Genomic DNA, 18,406 nt, shown 5'->3' with positions numbered 1-18,406 from the left:
GACAAGGTGCGGCACAGTTACATAACATCGAATGGCACAGTAAACAAGAATCGCTTGTCGTTCGTGCTGTCAAGCACTTGCTGGCCACTTTCTTATTTCATTGCGCGGGATATTCACATTACGACACCGCTATGCTCCCGCTGTCTCTCTTGAACACTGCTCAAGGGCACCCCATGCTTGTGGAGCTAAAGAATGGTAATGTCGTTGCAGCGCTTCCATATTTAACGCGATAGTTCGAGATCATAAAGTATGTATCTTAACGATGCAGGCGAAACTTACAACGGTCACATGGTAAACTGCGATAATTTTATGAACGTATGTGTCCATGTCTTTTGAAGGACAGGGAAGATTGGCCTATCTTTGAACTATCAAGCCTAACGGTCTTCTCTAGATCAACCTCCGTGAGGTGATATGCACGTCTCCGGACGGCGACCGATTCTGGCGAATCCCGGAAATTTACATTCGCGGCAACACAATCAAATACCTTCGGGTACCAGACGAAGTCATTGATATGGTCCGCGATGAGCCAAGACAGTATGGTGGTCGAGGGGGACGTGGGGGAGATAGAGGAGGTCGCGGAGGACGAGGAGGCGTGGGTAGAGGTGGTAGAGGAGCGGGTGCCCGTGGTCGAGGAGCATGACGGGTCTTTTGTAGGCCAATTGCATAATAAGGATCTAAAGGTTCAATCATGTCGACATGCTACAATAAGATATGCATTGCACTCTTTGGGATCTTTATATCACGGCAGCCATACTACTCGGATCAAATTCACATACACTACAAGCCAGCGGTATATTTTCACGTAGTTTGTCCAATCCCGACCGTAAACTATCCGTCAAGGGCCATTTGTTTCTTGATCTCAGCAATTGCCAAACCAGGGTTCAACCCCTTAGGGCATGTGCGGGCGCAGTCTAATGGTAATAGCAGTACTGTTAAGTCCTCTCTCTAACATTCTTTGCATGAAACGAGGTCGTTCACTTACTCATGATTGTGTGGCAACGGTACACAGAGAAAGGGTCCTGCAAAGCCTCCCGCCGCTCGACACCAAAATGATCACGCGAGTCAATCATCCACCGATACGCCTGCATCAAGACTGCCGGGCCAAGGTACTTGTCGCTGTTCCACCAGTAACTTGGGCACGAAGTAGAACAACAAAAGCATAAGATACACTCATACAATCCATCCAGCTTCTTACGGTCCGCAATGGACTGAATATTTTCGCGCTCAGGAGCGGCCGTCTTTTGCTTCATGTATGGTTCAATCGACTTGTACTGTTTGTAAATTTGCGTAAGGTCTGGTGGCCAATCAAAAGAACAATATCAGACTTAAATCTCGGCATGTAAATGAGAGGACAGGAGCAGAACGTACCAGGTACCAAGTCTTTTACGACGTAAGTGTGAGGTAAGGGATAGATTTTGACATCGGAAGATGGATTCCGGTCGATACGGCTTAGGCATGCCAGAGTGTTTCCACCGTTGATATTCATTGAACAAGATCCACAGATGCCCTCACGGCAGGATCGACGGAAAGTAAGCGTAGGGTCGATTTCGTTTTTGATTTTGATCAGTGCGTCCAACACCATAGGTCCGCACTGGTTGAGATCAATCTGGTACTTCTCAAGACGGGGCTTCTCAGCGGGCTTATCGGGAGACTACTCAAAGAATGTAAGTCTACGCCAAAGCAAAGTCATTCATGAACGCATGAGCGAAAAAGCGACCCAGCTCCACGCATCCGTGCAAGAATTTGCATGTAGTCTCATATTCAGACACCCACCCAACGGTAAATGTTGAAGGTCTTGATGAGAGGTTGCTTCTGCACTGGGTCGGGGGCCGGGGTGGCGAGTTGAGCCATCGTAGTGGTATGGAATGGGGCCACAAGCGGGGCCTTCTCAAGGACATATGACAATGGTGATAGTGTTGCACACGATTAGGAGGAAATCAATCTCAGAAAGACCGTCAAGCGGAAAAACTCACCAACACATTCTTCTGCGAGTGCAAGAGTGACCTCCTGCCAATAGTCGCGAGAGACATTGCGAAATACGACCGATAGGGGGAGAGGGAGGGAAGAGGTTTAGGGGTGCCTGATGCTCAACTCGAGGTGATGCCCAAGAGGTTCATGAACGGTCTGACTTCGAACTGCTGGAAGAACTCGGAACGGTTTCACGTGACAGCAAAGTTGGCTCCATAGCAACTTCAAAGTGCACAGTTTCCTTATGGTTTAGGCAGACACGGCTTTCGTAAAGGGGTGGACGCTGGTGATCGCACCCCGACGACGATTCCCACAACAGCAAGTCATCTTCGCCCAAAGAACCGCGTTTTGGGCTCGAGTTTCCAACAAGGATAAGGAGATTTACTGCCTATTCGAAACGTTCTCGTCATACTCAACCCTGGCTCGCATTTCACGCGAGTATTAACCCGAGCTCTGACTGGGCCTATTTCCGCTGTGCCAACACATACTGGCCCTAGCCAGCCATGGAAAGGCAGCGGGTAAAGATCTATACGGACAAGGAGAACGAAGCATTTTCAACCGTTCAACAACTTGAGACCTCAAGGGGTGACAAAATGGATAGGAAAATGACACGTGAGGAGCTTTTGCGCCAATGGAAGGTGAGCTCCTTCCAATATGAAAGCATTGACATTAAGATAAGCTAATATCCTTTGAAATACAGCAAACTAGAACCGGAGGTCCAAAATCTGCACTACAGAAGAGCGATCCCAATATTGCACGGGTAAGATCGGAGGGGGGCACGACCAAAGGGACAGTGAAAAAGCTGGACATGATGTCTGACCGATGCTAACGATTGCTCTAGCCTAGGAATACCGATACAAGCAAGAATTACGATCCCAAACTTGGTAAACGACCAATTTCTAAGCTTTCTAAAGTAGGCGTCAGGACCTCAAAGGTGACTGAGCGAAAATTGTCATGTTTGACGCTGAAAACGGGGACGCTCTTGTGCTAAATTTCTATTTGGCATTTGTTCAATTACAAGGATATTGAAAATGAAAAACAGACGGCTGCTACAAAACGTGCGAAGCTCGACAGCCAGTCATCTCAGAATACTGACAGCGACACGGTAAGCGAGAGCGACATCATTTGGTTGAAATGCGCTGCTGCTCATCGGGCTGTCTGACCTATGACCTCTCAGGGAGAAGATGAAAGCTTTAATCCCAAAGTACTGGAGCATCACAATATTCGTAACGTTCTTGTCACGTTGGATGAGGGCATCGAGCAGGAGAAGAGAAAACAACGGGGAGAAAATGTGGAAGACGAGAAGCATTCTAAAAAAATCGAACTCAGAAAGGAAGGAAAGAAACTCAGCCCAATCGGACTGCTTCAAAAGGAATTGGCAACCAGAAATGATGACATCAATGCCCTTCAAGATCGTCTTGCTGCAGAGGTTGCGCGTACTCGTCGCTTGGAGTTGCAACTACATACGCGAGGCGAGGAGGCGGACCGCGCGAGGGCAGATGAAAAAGTGCAGGCGGAAAGAGTGCGGAATCTGGAGCGGCAACTCGCAGACAGGGAGGACGCGGAAGACGTCCTTAGACGAGAGCTCATCAGTATAGTTCAACGACATGCAGTGGAGACGGCAAAGTTGAATAAGAAGATTCTGGAGTTGGAGTCCAATTTGAATGCAAAATGTGATACCTTTGTCCAGCAGGGACAAGGCCCAGAAGCATTCGAACAACTGCAAACGTTACTGACGGCCGCTGAAAGCTCGAAGAGAGATCTTGCCGAAAAAAATCTGAGGCTGACAGCGTCGCTCGCAGATGAGCAAGCAGCTCTCAAATCCTCGCGGGAGTCATGGGAGACGATGATACAAGAAGCGGAGAACAGAGCCTCTCGCGCTGAAAAGAGCTATGCGATATTGGAGGAAGAACATAGGGATGTTACAAAAGAGTTTACACAAGTGGAACATTTACGTCATGAAGTAGAGGGATTGAGAGAATATCTGAGTGGTTTGAGAGAAAGTGGCATACCTCAAGATTCGAGATCTCTCGCTGACGAATTGAAGGACGTGATAGCGAGCCGAGACCAGACAATTTTGACACTTGAGGAGGCTAACCAACATCAAGCAGGCGAACTTGAAGAATGTTGTAATGTGATTGAGGAACTGGAGAAGCAGAAGGCAGATGCCGAGGAATTGACCGTAAAATACCCAGTAACTCTTGCGCATGCGGAAGAGCTGCAGACAAAACTGCTCAGCGCTGAAGTTGAGCTTTGGCAAGTTCGCGATCAATTGTTAAAGGCAAAACAGGAAGGGGACGAACTGCGCGAGGCATTGCAAACTGCATTGGTGGAAAATGAGAGGGTATGTTTTGGTAAATCGATTAATTCAGTCGATTGCGATATAGGTGTTAAAACACCCCAATACAGCTGCATTCCGAAGTGCAAGACTTCCTAGCCACTAATCCTCCAGACCGAAGAAGCTCCAAGAATGAAATGGCCACTCAAACGGAAAGCAAGTTTGAGACGCTTGTAAGTGACGCAGAAGGTACACTCAAAGCTTTCAATGCCCTGAGATTCGCCAGCAGCATCTTGGAGCAAGAGGTACACCGAGTTCCCCGCAAGCACAGTCTTCTACCAATGCTGACTGTCCTTTGTCACCAGAACGCCCAGAACAAGATGGCATATGAGGCGCGATTGGCTGCCATGGCAGAACAAAGACGGGTGGAGCAAGAGTATGTTTCTGAACTCGCGTACATTTTATTTTCCTTGGATTCTTACTTTACCTTCCCGCAGAAGCCAACAAAAGGTGGAGGCTGAACAACAAAAGCTTCATCAGCGTCTGATGGAGGGTATACAGACCGCCGTTGAGAAGAGGAGAGCAGTAGAGACTAGCTTGCAAGAGTTGGAAAAAGAAAATGTGGAATTGAAACGACGGCTTGCTGGGTCGCAGGGCTAAACTATGTTTACCCTGCAAGAGTTTAAGGGTATATGACGGTGGATTCATAGGAATGTGTATATAGTAACGCGCTGATTAATATAAAACTTGTGAGATGTAGTTACAATTTCGCGGACGAGGTTCGTAGTTGCGCTATCCGATCTACGATCATGTTTCTTCATCTGGCGTTGATCTATCCCCGCGCTCGGCAAATAGATCAAATGAATGTGTTGCTTTCCATTGCAGCAATATTCCCAATTTTTTCTCATCTTTCACGATTCGTAAAAATTGGTCCATATGTGCATTCGCCCGGGAGATACCTAGCTGAACCTGGGCGACGCCCACGTTGAGAGGTCTCGCCATCTCTTGTTCGACAGGTTTTGGGGATTCAATTGCTACGGTCGCATCTGCTTCCGATCGTTCCTCCTTCGAAGCTTCAATTTTTCTCATTCCGGCGTCGATGGCGACCGCCCGTCCCTCCTCCGTTGCCTCATTCCCAGCAATACCACAAGCTAGTTCGTAATGACGCTCAAAGTATTGTACAGCTTGGTTGTAATCACCCATTCTGTTATAGAGAATACCGAGATGGTGACATGCCCGGGCTTGTGCAGACTTTTGAGCGGGTTCAGCGGAACTAAGTGTGAGGAAATTTTGAAGGTATTGTGTGGCTAGTGATAGATCGCCGGTGCTTTTTTCAAAAGAAAATGATGAGAACAGTCTTTGAAACGATACAAGCAATGACCTTACCCCTCATAACAAGAGGCCAAAACCTCTTGTGCCAACGCCTCTTTCACATTGTCGCCGTATTTGCGGACCTTTTCTAAGAAGGTTTCCAGATACTATGAACCCATAATCAGTTTTCCCGCTCATGATGTAACTCCCACCATTGTGCACAATTTACCTCTATTGCAGTAGGTATATCCCCATTCCGTCGAAAAGCACTTCCAAGGCGATAGTTAAGGTCGTTAAGAGTCTCTTCATCTGGGTTGCTTTCCTGCAAGATCCTTATGCAATGCATGTAGTGTGCAATGGCATCACTATATACGCCATTCTTCTCTTGTTGGCGGGCGATTTTCATTCGGACATCAACAAGACGTTTGGCGGCGAGTATCTCAGCTTCCTGGTTATTTTGGTCACGGGCTAACGTGCGGCTCAGCTCGTACATATCAGATGCTTCGAGAGCTTGTCCTTCGAACAGCGGCATGTTTGAGTGACATAACGCTAATTGTGAAATCGACCGTAGCCGCTGCCTACCGTCACTTTCTAGGACATCACCAATATTGCGAGTCGCTTCAATTTCTACATTTCGGTCGTTTGATATTAGTCGAGCTCGGTCAAGCGCTTCTTTATAGTAGTTCATCGCAATGTCGAATTTGCCAAGGGACCGGAAATATCGGGCGATGTTCTTCCGCGACTCGTAGATCAGTCGGTGGTCACCTGCATTGGAAATTTAGCATATGTAAATAGACGCCTTACTCACCCGTTAGAATACATGAGCTACACTACCTGAACGCTGGCTATCTTCACCAGCTGTTAGAAGTTGCTTCAGCTCGTGCAACGCTTCAGCAGGCGGGCTGAACTCCGAAGCGTTGAGCTCCACCATCCGAAAAAAATCAATGTATGATCGCACATGTCCCTCTTTCAGTAGTTCACGACAAATAGTTTGGGTAAGGAGTGGAATACGTCTATAGACTGAACCGTGTCAGTTGAGGTCTGCGTACAGGTAAGGCGGACCCACGCACCTTTGACTTCCAAGGTCTGCATGGGCTTTGGAGACTGATTGTGCAGTAGAGGGCGATCGGCGTGCTGTTTGCGGCTTCTTTGCTTGATGTGAGGCTAACGATGAGCGGGATCTTGGTATTGCTGGCAGCATCTTGACTTCGGTACGTGCAGCAGACCAACGGAGAACTCAAGCTCCGAGTGGACGACCCTGCTTACTTGAGCAGAAGAGTCATGTGATCAGGATATGCCCACAACCAGACAAGTTGCTCCCATTTGCAAGGAAAACTGAAAGCGAAGTAGGTTTCCGGCGCAGTCATTATCCTTTTTGCTATAAGCAGCTTCTGCACGACAAACACTTGCGGTAATGGTCATGGAGTTGGATGTTGAGCAGCTTCTGGAAGCTCCCTTCCGAAAGGAGGTAAAAATTCACACAGGTGCATGACATGACTTCAAAGTTACTGAATGCGTTGATTATAGCAAGCTGGTCCGCCCCAAAAGCCCGAGAGAGCTGAATCTGAACCCACTGCTGTACCCTTACCGTCGCCAGAGAAGCCTGCTGAGGAGAACCGCAGCAGTCGTGGGAAGGAGGAAAAGCGGCGGCACCGAGACCGCTCACGGTCTCGAGAGAGGGACCGACGTCGGTCGCGCTCCAGATCGACAGACCGTAAGAAGCGGAGCAGGAAAGATCGTTCTCGCTCGAGATCTCCTCGTCATAAGGATGATCGAGACCGTAGGAGACGTACCCGTTCTAGATCTCAATCCCCGCATCGCCGGACAAGGCATGAACGACCACGAAGCAGGTCGAGGGACAATCACAAGCGCAGGAGAAGCTCATATGAGCGATCAAGAAGGGGATCTGGAAGGGATAGAAGGTAAAAAATTTGAATTATACGTCCAAGGAAAACCAACACATACAAGTCTAATACGTTGAATTTCTCAGCCCTGTTGTCACCAGGTCTGCGTCACCGCAGTTATCTGAGTATGAACGTGACAAGCGAACAGTCTTTGTCATGCAATTGGCTGCACGGCTTACAACCGGGGAACTCTTTGACTTCTTTGCTCCTGCCGGGAAAGTCCGTGATGCTAGAATTATCGCCGATCGTAATTCCCGGCGGTCGAAAGGGTAAGGGAACTGGGTTAATGGATATCATTGAGTTTGATGAAGGAAAAACTCTAAACCCTTTATCGCATATAGGGTGGGTTATGTAGAATTCTACGAGGAAGAATCTGTAGAGAAGGCTCTACAGATGACAAACCAAAAGCTCCTGGGCATTCCGATTATAGTCCAACGTACAGAAGCCGAGAAGAACAGGATTGCCGCTGAAGCGGAAGCTGCCGCGTAAGTCTTGATCGACCCATGCCGGCATTTTGATGCCGCGATGGCTCGTATTGATTTCCCTCCCTGTTGCAGCAAAGCTGAGCTACAATCGAATCGCTTGTATATCGGTTCACTGCATTTCAATCTGACTGAGGATGATTTGAAGGCAGTTTTCGAACCTTTCGGAGCCATCGATCATATCAATTTGCACAAGGATCCGGATACAGGCAGGTCGCGAGGATTTGCTTTTGTTCATTATAAAAATCCGGCCGATGCAAAACAGGCCATGGAGAAAATGAATGGGTTTGAGATCATGGGACGAGCTGTAAGCACTTCTCTTTGGTTTTCTTGCATGCGGTACCCTTACCTAGCACATTTATTGCAGATCAAAGTTGGTCATATAACTGATAAGCTGAGCGGGGGAGTGTCTAGTTACTCGTTGGATGACGGGGAAATTGGCGGCCTTTCCATGAACAATGTATCCCGCATTGACCTTATGGCCAAACTTGCTAGGGACGAACTCCCTATTGGCGGTTCGGCACTTCCTGCGTACGTGACTATGCTGAGCGTGTCTTACTAACATTAGAGCATAAACACTTAACCCCTTGTCTGACAGAAAACCGGTCATTCTGCCAACGCGCAATATTTTGCTGAAGAATATGTTCGTATTACAGGAAGTACAAGAGGAACCTGACTGGGATAAAGAGCTCAAGGATGATGTTGAATCTGAATGTTCTAAGTACGGCAAACTCCGTCATGTAGGAATTGATACTGAAAGTCCGGTATGTGACCATATATTTGGCAACGTGCATTATTGCTGATCTCTAACGCTCAATCCGGCATTGTAGGATGGTCGCATCTATATGAAGTACAACAGCATTCCTGAAGCGGAAGCGGCGGTGAATGCTCTAAACGGCCGGTTCTTCGCCGGTAACCGGGTAGGTGTCTGTTTGAATGTCTTGTTTATTTTTTCTTCGGCTGACTGCTTTCCCACCTGCAGATTGAGGCTGCCTATGTCCCAGACGTTACTTATAACGCGCGCTTTCCGGAAGCGGCCTTTGAGTAGAAGAAGTCCCATTCACCGGTTGTTGCTGCGGTCAAGATGTCTAAACCAAATGCCTCACCTCCTTGTTCAATAGGTGTAATTTGCTGGAAACTTTAGGTCCATATCGAGTCCGACTTTGTTTGAATGTTGCATATATATACGCATTGTTTTTTCTTTCTTCTCTTGAGGCTCTGTCTTAGGTTGACTTTCGAGAGGAGTGGGCTTGTGCTGTGTTGCCGACCCGGTGATGTTTCTGTTGGATTTTTGGACTGGGCGTGCTCATATCGTTGCACTGCACTATGCACTAGGGTTCGATGAGCGACGGTCCAAAGTTTTACCTCGACCTATGACCAAGGTTGGTACAATTGCATTTATATTGGTCGTTTCTGCATAACATCACAGCGATACGGTTTTGGCAGTATGGAGGACCTGACCCTGTTGTATATTGTGTACGCAAAAAGCTCTTGCTTCATGGGATGAGTTAACCATGGTTTTTGATCTAAAGCTGTTGCCAAATGAACTTGGGCACACTTGTTGAAATGGAGCATGCATCTCTGTTGATAACTGAATCAATCCACTAGTAAATGAATTTCCTGAATTCGAGTTATCAAAATCCATGGAATCATTGGGTATGTCTCGCAGCGTTGGATGAACCTCGGATTCCTGGGGATTACCTAAAGCATTCACGTGGAGTTTGCTTAAGTCAGCAGCCATGTGGATTCAATTCAATTGCTGTTGGTGCGACCGAATGCTAGCGGGATCTCAAAAGTTTCAAACGTATGTCAGCGCGCGGCGCCCATCCGACTCTCGCGGGTAGCAACCACCATCGACACATCAAAGGGGACAACGGTGAGCAGTCTGACTGACTGCTTTCCTCCCACTCATTGTCAGCTGGCATCCGTTAACGCACATTTCCACGCTTGACGCACGTTTACGCACATTGTAGTTCACCCACCCATCACACCATTTTTTATCATAACAACACGCATTTGTACATTTAGACACCATCATGACTTCAGCCTCAGAAGAGTATGCACCAAATTATCTGTGAGCTCGCTGCCGCAATGATTTGATTAACTCTTTTTGCTCAGTTTGGACTCGACGGAAAACCAAATAACTCAACTGAGGGAAGAATTGCAGGCCACCAAGGAGGAGCTGGAGGACTCAAAGCGAATGTTTGATGAGTTCCAGCAGGACTCGAAAGATCTCGAGGCGGAACTGGAGCGGGAAATTGAAGAGTTGCGGAACGGAAATGCCAAATTGAGGAAGGATTACGAGGATCTCAAGGTCAGTATCGCATCGCGTTGGTGTGTGATGCCACATACACCGTTCCTAGTCCAGTTGGAGTAGGCCTCGTGGTCACCATTGCTGATACCAGCATTTAATGGTAGAGCAAATACGCATCTCTTCAAGCACAGTCAAATGCAAACATCAATGCCTTGCAACAGGAGTTGGAACAACTGCGGAAAACGGATGCTGACTATCGTGAGCGCATCAGGAATTTGGAGATTCAAAACTCTGATATAGAGCAGTCCTTCAGGTACGGTGCTGTCGCTGGTCGGAAATCCAAAGACACATATGTTGATAGAAATCTTTTGGCATAGGGTTACGTCCGCTTCAGCAGATGATTTTCAATCAAAGTATAATCAATTGATGGAGCGTACGACTTTACTGGAGCACGAGCTTGATGGAAAAGCGCAACTGGAAGAGGAAAATCAGCGACTTCGGGACGAGCTTCGAGGTATTGTCCTGTGTACATGAACTTTCCCAATTGCCATGCTAATGTCCCTTCTTTCAAGACACTTCTATGGAGCTCTCCATTTTGAAAGAGCGTGCAGGAGTAGCTACTCCTCCTGGTGAACTCCGGCAGAGGGATAACACCGAAGCCGCGTCGGTACCATTAGGCACCCCCGATTTGCAAAGCACGCAGATAAGGCGCCCCATGACGCCCTCGTCACCAGTCCCGGCAAGTTCGCCCAAAAGGCCGGATCCGGTGCCAGCAGAGACAATGCGTAACCTTGAAGCTCTCGTTAGCCGCGCTAAGGTGATCCCTGGATCCGTGACAACGTGGCGTTCCCATCTCATTGCTCACTTTTATTTCCATAGGCACTGGAAGAGCGCATATCAGCCGCTCGAAATCGGTATGTGGTGCCTCTGCTCAGGGGATTATGGCCAAAACAGGCCGGTGGACCATCCAGTGAGCCAATCCTTCAGACAAAAGCTGTGGAATCCCTGGATTTCACGTCGGATGTGGTGGAGGCTTCGAACAACAGTGGGGCAGAAGAAACTGACTCGTCTGCAATATTGAATGCATCGAACGTTCCACAAAACATAGAGACAGGTACCATCCACGGTAAGCCTGCTGAAGAGATTGTCGTAAGCGAAACGCCGAACCAGACAGAGGAATTGGTTAAGACGGTCCAAAATGAGATGGGATCGCCTCGTGCAACGCTAGTTAGTACTGTTGCGGCTCCAGATACTGAATCTGATGAAGATATTGGCCCCGTTACTACGAAGAAGGACGCAAAGCCAGCCGAAGACACAGATATGAGGCATGATGCAAGTTTAAGCGCAGACAATTTGAATGACCACGCAGCTGTCGATGACGAGGAAAAGGCCGAATTGCCAGTAGAAAACATCCCGTATGCAGCCGACAATTTGGACAGAGCAGAAAGGGACACAAATCCAGACGACGAAAATCTACAACTTGGCAAAACTGAAGTATACGCAGATATGGAATCTGAGCCAGCGGTGCATTCCGGGGATCCAACATCATATGAAGCAGAAATTACAGAACCTGAAGGCGCGACAGCAATAGACGGCGACGACGTACCGCTTGACGACAGTGAAGAAATTGTAGAAAAAGAAGCTGATGCGACAGTGGATCATGGAATCCCTGCACTGATAGAAGCAGAAGAAAATCTAACGGCCATGGACAACTTGGCAATACCGATGATTACAGCTAATGACAACGTGTTAGTGCACGTGGAAGATCAATATAAGAAAGCGCCGGTGGATGATGAATCTAAACCAGCAGTGCATCATGGGGATCCAACATCATATGAAGCAGAAATTACAGAACCTGAAGGCGCGACAGCAATAGACGGCGACGACGTACCGCTTGACGACAGTGAAGAAATTGTAGAAAAAGAAGCTGATGCGACAGTGGATCATGGAATTCCTGCACTCGTCGAAGCAGAAGAAAATCTACCGGTCATCGACAACTTGGCAATACCGATGATTGCAGCTAATGACAACGTGTTAGTGCACGTGGAAAATCGATATGAGAAAGCGCCGGTGGATGATGAATCTGTATTGCCGCTTGTAAGAGAGAAGCCTGTACCTTACAGTGAGAATTTGGAAAGTCTTGGAGGAGAGACAGCTACAGATGACGCACCACTTATTGACGGCGAACGATCGGTAGACGAACAAGCTGAGGGAACGATAGGAATGAATCATGCCGTTCGATCTGAGCCCCTTGGGGATGGCATGGTTGATGCTTCCACTCGAGGGATACCGGATGATGTGGCATTAGGTGAAGATGTTCCGACGAAGGAGAAATTGATCACATCGCCAATGGTGGACGTTACAGAGTATGGACAACCAGATTACTGCTCATCAACGGCGGCTGAATCAACTACGGACGAAGCAAAGCCCAAGGATCTCTACGATCAGCCCATGGCAGAAGGTAGCATCAGTCCATCATTAAATCTATTAGATTCAGACGTTTCCTTCGAGGAGAAGACATTGGAAGTTGCACAAACAGACGGCGAACCGTTGTTACACGAAAATGCTGCATCGAACAAAGCAGCTCTCAATTCGGAACGACCAGTTGAAGTGGATAGAGTTACCGAGGTGGATACCGAACTCAGGCAATCACTACCTCGCAATGAAAGCGCGGATGCTGCGACGTTCGAATTGGGAGGAAGCTCGAAGATACCGAGTGCTTTCGATGGTACGGGGGTAATCGATGTCCCATCTGGGGAGACTGTAATCGAAGATGGACCCGCTCAAGAGGTGCCCGAAATAGCCCATGCGCCAGAGTCGGTACCGAAAGAAAAACAGGACACTCTTCCCTGTAGGGAACCTGTGGCGTTCGACGATAGTGTATCACGGATGGACATTGGCTCCGATAACGGAAGTCTCTCAGTGGAAAATGAGTTATCTGAGCTCGCGCACGATATTGAGCTGATGGGTGGTATAGTGATTGAAGAACGCTTGTCGGTCCCCCGAGGTTTGGATAGCACAGCTCTCCATGACACCGAGTTACTGTTTGAGAGATCGCCAAGCGTAGCCGAAGATCTTGTCGTGTATGAGCCTTTGGAAACAGAAATAACTGATACGCAATCTTTGGAGAAATCTCTCTGGGAGCTTCAAAACGCCCAAGTGGCTACGTCGAAAACGATAGATCAAACAGAGCTTCCAGAGTTTCTCGTGACTTTGCCCGCCGACAATTCGCGGACAGAGATACTTGTGGATGAGCCACTTCCCCTCATTCCCTCAGAAATTCCATGTTTGGACGGCGAACCAGGTGCTCCTCTGACTAAACCCGAACTTACCGCGATCGCATCCCAGACAGACGACCCACTCGGTGCTCATATCCTGGAAGAGCTCCCTGATGTTGCAACGGAGATTTCCCCGGAAGTCCTTTCTGTGGACGTCGAACACGCAATATCAGTTGCTGACACCGAGCCTGCAGACGCCCCAAAGCCAGATGTCTTTGTAGAGAATTTTGTCAATCTGACGCATGACCCGACCCTTCCCAAGCCTGCAGAAGGCGGACTCGGGTCGTCTGCTTGCGAGGACAATGGTTGGGCCGATTCATCGTCGGAGGCGCAAAACATTGCGCAGGATCTTGGAACGGCCGACCAAGTAGCGATGGGCGGTGCAGCAAATCCAGAGCAGGACAGTATATTCCGCCAGAATCCCCTAAGCAGCGAAGCTGGTGTCCAGGCAATTGTATCGCCTGAATCACTTGATGCATTCGAAGGCGGTGAGACAACAACTGCGGATACCGACGTATCCATGAAGGTAGCGACTGACCAAGAAACGGAAGGGGAAGCAGCCGATCAGGTACCTGCTGACGAAGTGGACGAAGAGGACCACAGAATACGGCGAAACTCAACCACGACAAGCCAAACAGTTGACCTACAGGAAGGCACAGAGACATTCACCGAAGCACCCGCTGACCATGCACGTGATGGAAAGCAGAATTCGGAAACCCTTTCTGCTCCCCAGAACAAGGTCGATCTCCCAACTTCTGAAGCAGAAGTTTCAGCCGAGTCACTCGATGATGAACCCGTTTCTGAGGATGATGTCGATCTCCCAGCTTCTGAGGCCGAAGTTCTAGCTGAGTCACTCGACAGTGAACCCGTTTTTAAGGATGAAGCAGAAGGTCTCGCCGAGAATCAGGTGGCCGAGTCACTCTATAGTGAACCCGTTTCCGAGGATGAGATCAATCTCCCAACTTCTGAAGCCGAAGTTCTAGCCGAGAATCAGGTAGCCGAGCCACTCGATAGTGAACCCCTTTTGGAGGATGAGGTCGATCTCCCAACTTCTGAAGCAGAAGTTCTGGCTGAGAATCAGGTAGCCAAGCCACTCGATACTGAACCCGTTTCTGAGAATGAGGTCGATCTCCCAACTTCTCAAGCAGAAGTTCTCGCCGATAATCAGATAGCCGAGCCACTCGATACTGAACCCGTTTCCCAGGATGAGGTTGATCTGTCGACTTCCAAAGCAGAAGTTCTCGCCGAGAATCAGGTGGCCGAGTCACTCGATGGTGAACCCCTTTTGGAGGATGAGGTCGATCTCTCCACATCTAAAGCAGAAGCAGAAATTCCAGACGAAAGCCAAGGTGGGATGTCGTTCGATAGTGAACCCGCCGAAGAAGTGACCCAGGATGCCGAGGATCTTGGTGATGTGCCCTCCACGGAGGATGAATTGGATGCACTAGATACCACTTTGGAGGAACATCCTGTCGTAGCGATCGACAAGGTTTCTAAATTGCAAAACGACGTGAACGACGAAACTACGGCGCCCGAGCATTGCCAAGCCGCAGACTTCGCTGCTTCTACAGCGAATCTTGAAACAGATATGCCGATCAATCCCGCCACGGAAGAGCCTCTTGCTCTTGATACATTTGTCGAGAAGGTCACCAAGCATGAAGGATCAAACGATTTGAAATCACCGATTCATGAATCGTTCGAGCAACCGGAGCGGCCGATTGAGGAGGAGGAGGAGGTCGTCCGATCGGGCGATCTTCTATCCAACGCAATATCCATCCCTGCACAAAAGGAATTGGCAAATGAACCACTACCCACCCAATTAGATCACATCGTGTCAGATCCCGAAAATCAGTTGCATGACGAGGGTCTGGGTCCCGAGGAAGGAAATCCGCGAGAGGCCTCAGGTACCGATAAAGACTCTGCATCGGTGACGTCAGAGTCCATCCATGGCGACTTCGTAAATGTTGAAAATGTTGAAAAAGTACCCTTCCTGGAAACTTCAGATGAATGTACTGATGGTTCTCGAGAACCAACTAAACTCTCTGCCATGGAGGAGGAAGTGGGACAAAATGATCAGGTTGCCGTCAACCACGGTGGCAGAGGAAGTGCGTCTCTTGTAGATGCGCTAAGGGACGGCGAGGAAGAACCCATAGCGAAGGAGAATCATTCTCCAGTGTCATGATCCGCCTATTACGGAGGAAATACAGACAACAGCAGGTTGGCGCTGGCTCATCCTGAATATACCCCCACAGACAAGGATAGCCAGCACAGCACCCATCTATGATGTTAGATATCCATGTATGTAGAGCTGTAGATGCCAGTGGCCCCAGTCATATGTATTTAAGTAGTACTGTCACGGAGATATCAAAATAGACGAGTGTGTTATGGTGGAACTTACGCAACTTGACAACCCCAAAAACATTAACGAGACGCGCGACTAAGCATAAGCTATTGAAGCGCACTAAAGCCATAACCAGGGGATACATCCATTGGCGCACATATCTTCTTCGTTGAGTGCATCTGCTTTAGACTACATGTAATCTTATCTACAATATTGTTCCAGCGCAGCACCATTTGTCAACTGGAAGAGACCTCCTTGTATAATGTTAACGTACAACGAATTGACGAGCCACTTTGGTGCTAAGAAGAAAGTACATATACCTCAACCATGGATGAAAGTGGATAGTTAGAGATGAAATATTGTTAAAGGGGAAAAGAATTCTATCAATAATTCACAGTCATTATTCGATCATTGAAAATCGGGATTTGAAGTGAGAACACGTTCGAACGATGTGCGCTCAGCTACTCGGCGCCTTGTAATGAGTACAACATAGCTGGTCTTCTGCTTCATACAAGTATTGTCGTCCAACTGGAAGCGGGTTCAAATGCCAGCTGAGATTGCTTGATAACGCGAAGCTTCATGCAACCCTTGATTGTCTATTTTTAGCCGAGAGAGTGTAAGCGACCACGATGATGCTCTAATTTGTGATCTAAGTGATCTCGGTGAAATAACTGACGATGGCCCTGAGCTTTGCAAGGATTTGGAATTTCCAGTGTACCGACATTGTAGAGGACCTCTTTGCCCGGTCCAGGTAGATATGAATCGTTCTAGTAGGGCGATAGATTCCTCGACAAAACTTTACATCTTGTTCCTCAAGAGATGCGGAACTCCACCGACACGAAGAGTACGCAGCAGCTGTGGCGGTTCAGAAGGTGTGGAGGGGATATGTCGTTCGTCGACGCATGCAGAAGCTAAAGTAGGTAGCAATCGCTTCACCATGGCACCCGGATTTGGACAACTGTATCAGGAAGACCTAATGTTACAATTATAGCACAAATGCAACGACAATTCAACGCTATTGGCGCGGACATCTCGGTCGCAATTTCCTCGAACGTCTCGTCATTGAACGAAATAGGAAAAAGCGGATGATGCATTACTACGCTATGGCCGTGCGAATACAGAAAACGTGAGCTGAGAGGCAATTCTATCGTGCCCAAAGTTTAATCTGATCCATCGCCGCTCATGCTTGACCATTTTCTTAGATGGCGAGGGTACTACAGCCGTAAATACAAATTTCATTATTACCAGCGAAAGGCTTACATTGAAAATGTGAAAGAAAAGGTAGCAGTGACGTCTGGTGAAAGCATAAATTCTATTACGAGCTTGATGGTTTTACCTGTCCGTAGATAAACACCATACGAGAGCAACTAGCGGCCCACTGTATCGCCCAACGCCAGGCCGACTGGGAGCACAGGCAAGCAACAGCTGCAGCCATTCTCGATCGATTGGCTGGCAACAGACATCATTTAGTGGGCACCCAGCACGTTCCCGGCGTATACGCAGATGACGGTGGGAAGAAAGCACGGCTTAGCATGACAGCAGTGGGCCACGCAACGCAGGAGGACGTTGAAGGTGGAAAACCAGCAGACTTGGAGGAATATAATATGGAAGATCAAGTACAAGAGCCAGAGGAGGAAAATAGAAGTTCGAAGTGCCACCAACGGCAATCATCTACTTTTCGCTCCTCGCAGGCACGCCGTCATCAGCTGCTTCCACCGCTTTATATTCCTGAAGAAAACCTCAAGGACAATGATGCGCTGAGAAAATGGTTAAGAGAACATGTGGGCCTACAGAGACTCAAGGGAAAGCCAATGAGGAGACCAGTAGAAGAAGAACAGGCGGAGTCCCAGTCCAAGCAACCGCAAGGACCGTTCCTGGTAAGTAAGGCGAGATGCGCCAATAAGTAACAACTATTCCATTGATGGCCCAAATGTTTGTGAAACGGTCATATGCAGCCCCGGCAAAAACTGGAGAGAATCCTGCGAAAGCCATTACGGCCATCCTTGCGTGTGGAAACAGACTTTTACGATACCTCTAATGCTCAGAAGCAGGAGCGAAGACGACGAGAAGGTCTGAAAGGTAATATCCATAATGTTGGAACGTGTCTAAGATCTTCAAACTAATAATTAACCAATGCGCTAGTTTCTGACAAAGTATTCACTGTCGTCCAACGGGTCGAGCATCCACATCCGGATTATTTTCATGACGGCGATCCTTATTCGATGGTATCGTACGGCGGCAAAAAAGGCTTTCGGGGACATGCGGACAAAACACATCATGGGAGGGTGCGTAAAGTACAACTAGATCTCATTTCCGAGGCGTTCGAAATGCTGAACGATTGCAATACTAGGAGTTCCGCAACATTGTGCGGCCTGTTGCGTTATTTGATGAGCTGGCCAACGATCTATGAGTGTACAGATGTAACAATAATTTCATCCAATATCTTACATTTCCACTATATTTAAGTTTTATTCTGGCCTTACTTCCTTTACATAAAAATGTTTTTGCATCATCGATGTGTGTACATGCATACCTACCGTCAAAGCTATACGTGTCGGTCCTTTACACCCAGATTATAACCTCTAATCAA

General features: G+C 48.1%; 7 protein-coding genes across 7 annotated transcripts; 5 read left to right on the top strand and 2 right to left on the bottom strand.

Moving 5' to 3' along the window:
- Positions 1-71: 71 nt before the first annotated feature.
- Positions 72-729, top strand: SPPG_01441 (U6 snRNA-associated Sm-like protein LSm4). Its single transcript, XM_016749758.1, has 3 exons — positions 72-195; positions 269-315; positions 392-729. Exons 1-3 carry the CDS (start codon positions 132-134, stop codon positions 638-640), a joined length of 360 nt encoding a protein of 119 aa, XP_016612032.1. The 5' UTR covers positions 72-131; the 3' UTR covers positions 641-729.
- SPPG_01440 (succinate dehydrogenase [ubiquinone] iron-sulfur subunit, mitochondrial) lies at positions 653-2,353 on the bottom strand. Its single transcript, XM_016749757.1, has 5 exons — positions 1,974-2,353; positions 1,774-1,884; positions 1,369-1,651; positions 983-1,294; positions 653-911 (listed from the first exon to the last, which is right to left on the bottom strand). The coding sequence occupies exons 1-5, from the start codon at positions 2,028-2,030 to the stop codon at positions 829-831; spliced, it is 846 nt and encodes a 281-aa protein (XP_016612031.1). The 5' UTR covers positions 2,031-2,353; the 3' UTR covers positions 653-828.
- Positions 2,229-5,012, top strand: SPPG_01439 (uncharacterized protein). Its single transcript, XM_016749756.1, has 8 exons — positions 2,229-2,606; positions 2,669-2,728; positions 2,810-2,902; positions 2,990-3,073; positions 3,146-4,312; positions 4,378-4,551; positions 4,612-4,682; positions 4,744-5,012. Exons 1-8 carry the CDS (start codon positions 2,472-2,474, stop codon positions 4,904-4,906), a joined length of 1,947 nt encoding a protein of 648 aa, XP_016612030.1. The 5' UTR covers positions 2,229-2,471; the 3' UTR covers positions 4,907-5,012.
- Positions 4,868-6,775, bottom strand: SPPG_01438 (uncharacterized protein). Its single transcript, XM_016749755.1, has 6 exons — positions 6,628-6,775; positions 6,392-6,570; positions 6,140-6,322; positions 5,787-6,073; positions 5,633-5,724; positions 4,868-5,573 (listed from the first exon to the last, which is right to left on the bottom strand). Exons 1-6 carry the CDS (start codon positions 6,756-6,758, stop codon positions 5,054-5,056), a joined length of 1,392 nt encoding a protein of 463 aa, XP_016612029.1. The 5' UTR covers positions 6,759-6,775; the 3' UTR covers positions 4,868-5,053.
- Positions 6,776-6,892: 117 nt separating this feature from the next.
- SPPG_01437 (CC1-like family splicing factor) lies at positions 6,893-9,545 on the top strand. The gene is made up of 9 exons (XM_016749754.1): positions 6,893-7,025; positions 7,085-7,479; positions 7,548-7,730; positions 7,803-7,946; positions 8,019-8,250; positions 8,311-8,474; positions 8,542-8,707; positions 8,774-8,863; positions 8,926-9,545. Exons 1-9 carry the CDS (start codon positions 6,972-6,974, stop codon positions 8,989-8,991), a joined length of 1,494 nt encoding a protein of 497 aa, XP_016612028.1. The 5' UTR covers positions 6,893-6,971; the 3' UTR covers positions 8,992-9,545.
- Positions 9,546-9,731: 186 nt separating this feature from the next.
- SPPG_01436 (uncharacterized protein) lies at positions 9,732-15,937 on the top strand. Its single transcript, XM_016749753.1, has 8 exons — positions 9,732-9,999; positions 10,062-10,257; positions 10,362-10,510; positions 10,575-10,711; positions 10,770-11,014; positions 11,077-11,773; positions 12,059-14,511; positions 14,773-15,937. The coding sequence occupies exons 1-8, from the start codon at positions 9,980-9,982 to the stop codon at positions 15,655-15,657; spliced, it is 4,782 nt and encodes a 1,593-aa protein (XP_016612027.1). The 5' UTR covers positions 9,732-9,979; the 3' UTR covers positions 15,658-15,937.
- A 551-nt stretch (positions 15,938-16,488) lies between these two features.
- SPPG_01435 (uncharacterized protein) lies at positions 16,489-18,272 on the top strand. Its single transcript, XM_016749752.1, has 8 exons — positions 16,489-16,567; positions 16,634-16,732; positions 16,808-16,942; positions 17,019-17,097; positions 17,163-17,693; positions 17,772-17,895; positions 17,959-18,101; positions 18,167-18,272. The coding sequence occupies exons 1-8, from the start codon at positions 16,494-16,496 to the stop codon at positions 18,224-18,226; spliced, it is 1,245 nt and encodes a 414-aa protein (XP_016612026.1). The 5' UTR covers positions 16,489-16,493; the 3' UTR covers positions 18,227-18,272.
- Positions 18,273-18,406: the final 134 nt, after the last annotated feature.

Source organism: Spizellomyces punctatus (assembly GCF_000182565.1).
Source record: "Spizellomyces punctatus DAOM BR117 chromosome Unknown supercont1.2, whole genome shotgun sequence".
NCBI classification, from domain to species: domain Eukaryota; kingdom Fungi; phylum Chytridiomycota; class Chytridiomycetes; order Spizellomycetales; family Spizellomycetaceae; genus Spizellomyces; species Spizellomyces punctatus.
Note: the sequence above shows the minus strand (reverse complement) of the source record. Positions and strands in the feature narration are given on the sequence as shown.

Bases quoted from the DNA above. Each gene is read 5' to 3' on its own strand.
- SPPG_01436 (XM_016749753.1), top strand. From the start codon at position 9,980: ATGACTTCAGCCTCAGAAGA. The intron at 10,000-10,061 runs GTATGCACCAAA...CTTTTTGCTCAG, and splicing joins ATGACTTCAGCCTCAGAAGA to TTTGGACTCGACGGAAAACC. The intron at 11,774-12,058 runs GCGCGACAGCAA...CAGAACCTGAAG, and splicing joins AGAAATTACAGAACCTGAAG to GCGCGACAGCAATAGACGGC.
- SPPG_01441 (XM_016749758.1), top strand. From the start codon at position 132: ATGCTCCCGCTGTCTCTCTTGAACACTGCTCAAGGGCACCCCATGCTT. The intron at 196-268 runs GTAATGTCGTTG...TTAACGATGCAG, and splicing joins GCTTGTGGAGCTAAAGAATG to GCGAAACTTACAACGGTCAC. The intron at 316-391 runs GTATGTGTCCAT...GGTCTTCTCTAG, and splicing joins ACTGCGATAATTTTATGAAC to ATCAACCTCCGTGAGGTGAT.
- SPPG_01439 (XM_016749756.1), top strand. From the start codon at position 2,472: ATGGAAAGGCAGCGGGTAAAGATCTATACGGACAAGGAGAACGAAGCA. The intron at 2,903-2,989 runs GTGACTGAGCGA...TTCAATTACAAG, and splicing joins TAGGCGTCAGGACCTCAAAG to GATATTGAAAATGAAAAACA. The intron at 4,552-4,611 runs GTACACCGAGTT...CTTTGTCACCAG, and splicing joins GCAGCATCTTGGAGCAAGAG to AACGCCCAGAACAAGATGGC.
- SPPG_01435 (XM_016749752.1), top strand. From the start codon at position 16,494: ATGGCCCTGAGCTTTGCAAGGATTTGGAATTTCCAGTGTACCGACATT. The intron at 17,694-17,771 runs GTAAGTAAGGCG...GGTCATATGCAG, and splicing joins AACCGCAAGGACCGTTCCTG to CCCCGGCAAAAACTGGAGAG. The intron at 17,896-17,958 runs GTAATATCCATA...CCAATGCGCTAG, and splicing joins ACGACGAGAAGGTCTGAAAG to TTTCTGACAAAGTATTCACT.
- SPPG_01438 (XM_016749755.1), bottom strand. From the start codon at position 6,758: ATGCTGCCAGCAATACCAAGATCCCGCTCATCGTTAGCCTCACATCAA. The intron at 6,074-6,139 runs GTAGGCAGCGGC...CGCTGTTCGAAG, and splicing joins TGATGTCCTAGAAAGTGACG to GACAAGCTCTCGAAGCATCT. The intron at 5,725-5,786 runs GTAAATTGTGCA...ATGGGTTCATAG, and splicing joins ATATACCTACTGCAATAGAG to TATCTGGAAACCTTCTTAGA.
- SPPG_01437 (XM_016749754.1), top strand. From the start codon at position 6,972: ATGGTCATGGAGTTGGATGTTGAGCAGCTTCTGGAAGCTCCCTTCCGA. The intron at 7,480-7,547 runs GTAAAAAATTTG...TGAATTTCTCAG, and splicing joins GGATCTGGAAGGGATAGAAG to CCCTGTTGTCACCAGGTCTG. The intron at 8,251-8,310 runs GTAAGCACTTCT...CATTTATTGCAG, and splicing joins TTGAGATCATGGGACGAGCT to ATCAAAGTTGGTCATATAAC.
- SPPG_01440 (XM_016749757.1), bottom strand. From the start codon at position 2,030: ATGTCTCTCGCGACTATTGGCAGGAGGTCACTCTTGCACTCGCAGAAG. The intron at 1,652-1,773 runs GTGGGTGTCTGA...TTCTTTGAGTAG, and splicing joins CCTTCAACATTTACCGTTGG to TCTCCCGATAAGCCCGCTGA. The intron at 912-982 runs GTAAGTGAACGA...TATTACCATTAG, and splicing joins CCGTTGCCACACAATCATGA to ACTGCGCCCGCACATGCCCT.